At 61.3% G+C, this 2,771-nt stretch overlaps 1 protein-coding gene across 1 annotated transcript in view; it reads right to left on the reverse strand.

Moving 5' to 3' along the window:
• Window positions 1–2,444, reverse strand: part of LOC122193406 (RAS protein activator like-3-like) — a gene marked incomplete at its 5' end in the record, with an annotated part of 4,764 nt that extends 2,320 nt beyond the window's left edge. The window contains 6 exons of the mRNA XM_042894182.1: window positions 67–145; window positions 251–354; window positions 517–718; window positions 1,158–1,394; window positions 1,988–2,132; window positions 2,300–2,444. Coding sequence (XP_042750116.1) covers window positions 67–145; window positions 251–354; window positions 517–718; window positions 1,158–1,394; window positions 1,988–2,132; window positions 2,300–2,444 — 912 coding nt within the window. The remainder of the gene's footprint in view (window positions 1–66; window positions 146–250; window positions 355–516; window positions 719–1,157; window positions 1,395–1,987; window positions 2,133–2,299) is intronic.
• Window positions 2,445–2,771: the final 327 nt, after the last annotated feature.

Here is a 2,771-nt window from a genome sequence, read left to right on the forward strand (position 1 = left end):
TCCAAAGGGTCCCCCACAGCCCCACCACCCATGGCCTACCCAAAAACATTCCCGTGGTCCCATTACCCTTAAAAGCTCACTGTGCTCCTGTCCTCCACCAAACGGTCCCCATGGTCCCGTCACCCACCTAAATCCTAGAGTCCCCCTGGAGCCAACCAGGACCAGAGCCACCCCAGACTGCTTCTGGTGTCACCCCTCCGGCCTCACATGTCCCCATTGGTCCCGTGTGTCCCTTGTTTCCCTTTGTTACCTTCGCTCTGTGATGGAGCTGAGCTGGACGGAGACAGGGACCGGTGTTCCCTCCCTGATGGCATTGAGGATGGTGGGTAGAGGTTCCAGCTCTTCCTGTGTGGCCTGATGGGACAAAATGGGACATCGTGGGGCCATGGGGTGGCAGTGGGGCAGTGACACCCGTGGGGCAGTGACACCCATGGGGCTGCAAGCACCCAGCCCTGAACATAGAGAGAACAAGGAGGCCCATGTCTCTAGCCACCCTTGGGGACATGGAGGTGGCACCTGGTTCAGGCTGGAGAAGATCTCGCAGAGCAGGAGGTGGAGGGTGGCAAGCTCCAGGGCCAGGTCCACATAGCCATCATAGGTGGCCACATGGCCGCTGCTCTCAGGGCTGGCCACGCTCCTCAGGAAGGCTGTCATGGTACTCCAGTGGTGCTCCAGGAACTCGTTCATGAAGCCCATGTAGGCCTCCTTCTCACCAAACCTGAGGACCATGGTGGCCAGTCACCCACGGGCCACCACCAGAACCACGTGCTTCTTGGCTCACGTGGTCCCTTGGGGACATCCCTGCTGCCCCACAGCATCCTTTGGTGCCCCAAAGTTTGTAAGGTCCATCCCCGCTGCCCCGTGGCATGTAGGGCGAGGTTCCAGCACCCCTATGGAGTTCCAAGGACCTTCCTGTCGTCCTACGGTGTGTTAGGGACATCCCTGCTGCCTCATGGCATGTTAAGGATGCCCCTGCTGCCCCACGGGCTGTAGGGTCCATCCCTGTTGCCCTTTAGCACATAAGGGAGGTTCTAGTAGCCCCATAGACTATCAGGGACATTCACATTGCCCCAAGGTGTTTGAAGGCGTCCCTACTGCCCCACGGGACACCTCTGCTGCCCCATATCTTCCCCGTGGGGTGATGTGCCGTGACGTACGTGGTGAAGTTGGCCAGGTTCTGGATGACCTTGGCCACCAGGGTGAGGGTACGAGCGGTGGCCTCGCTCGGGTACTCCTGGACGAGGCCAAAGAGACTCGGGGACATGATGGCGGGGCAGAGGAACCGCAGGAAGAGCGAGGCTGAGACCAAGCGCTGCCCTATGGCCGCCTTGCCCCGAGCCGCGCACTCCTCCTGCCACGCTGCAAAGATCTCGCCCAGCTCCGCCGGGAAGGTGCTGTGGGGACAGACGGGGTGGGTGGCTGACTCTGGTGTCCCCTGCGTGCCACCATGGTGTGCTGTGGGACATGGTGCCCACCCTTGTTGTGCTTGTCCCCATGCCGATCCCCCATGTCTGTCCCCCAAATCCTCCCCCCTTGTATTTCCTGCTGCCCATCACCGTGGTGCCTGTCTCCGTTCCTGTCCCCACGTTTGTTCCCAGACTTGTCCACTGTCCCTCCTGCTGCTGGTCACTGTGGCCATCCCAGGGATGGTGCCTAATTCCATCCCTGTCCCCTGCGTCCGTCCCCAGAGTTGCCCCCACGTCACTCTTAGTGCCCATCGCCATGGTTGTGGTGCCTGTCTCCATCCCTGTCGCAAAATACGTCCCCATGTCCTTCCTGCTGCCCATAACCACGTCCTTCCCAGGTGCCTATCTCCATCCCTGCCCCGCATCTGTCCCCAGACTTGTCCCTACATCCTTTCTGATGCCCACCCCCAAGTCCCCCATACCTGCCCCATTGCCTGTGCCGGCTCCCAGCCCCTTTCCTGCCCCCAGGCCCACCTCCGTGCAGATGCCCACCCCCGTGCCCCCATGGGGCTGTTCCTCACTCGCAGGATGCAGCAATGCGCTGCAGGGTCTCCTCGCAGACCTGCCGCAGGTTGTTCTGGTTGTCTGAAAGGTCAGGGCCACCACATTTGCTGGGATCGACTTCACAGCTGTCATCCGAGGAGCAGAGCTGGGCCACAGCTTCACCTGGGCACCAGGAGAAAGGCAATGAGGGGACCGAGCCGTCGCTGCCATGGGACAACGCTGCAGAGATCCTGGGGCTGTCCCATAGCCTGGAATGCCTCATGAAGCAATTCCTGCCCATGCCCAGCCCCCCATAACATCCCATAATACCCCATAACACCTGCTCGTACCCAGCGTGTCCTGGAGGTATTTGCCCCCCACCAGCTTCATGTATTCATCAATGGCTTTGGTGGCCAACGTGTTCTCTCGGAAGATGAGCGACTCCCGATCGTCAAAGCGATCCAACTCGGCCACCCCGAGGTCGATGAGGAACTCCTGTGGGACGGATGTTGGGGAGCACCCATGGGCCCGGTGTGGCTTGGGCAGCCTGGCCTGGGCAGTGCTGGGATCTCCCGAAGTGCACTTGAATTGTATTTCCCACCCCATCCCACCCATCCCATCCCCTCCCATCCCATCCCATCCCCTCCCATCCCATCCCATCGCATCCCATCCCATCCCATCCCATCCCATCCCCATCCCCTCCCATCGCCTTCCACCCCATCCCACCCCATCCCATCCCCTCCCATCCCCTCCCCTCCCATCCCCTCCGATCCCATCCCATCCCCTCCCATCCATCCCACCCCATTCCACCCCAACCCCCCC

This window comes from Lagopus leucura, unplaced genomic scaffold (genome assembly GCF_019238085.1).
Source record: "Lagopus leucura isolate 7727_CA_CO unplaced genomic scaffold, USGS_WTPT01 34537-0_obj-0_obj, whole genome shotgun sequence".
Lineage (NCBI taxonomy): Eukaryota > Metazoa > Chordata > Aves > Galliformes > Phasianidae > Lagopus > Lagopus leucura.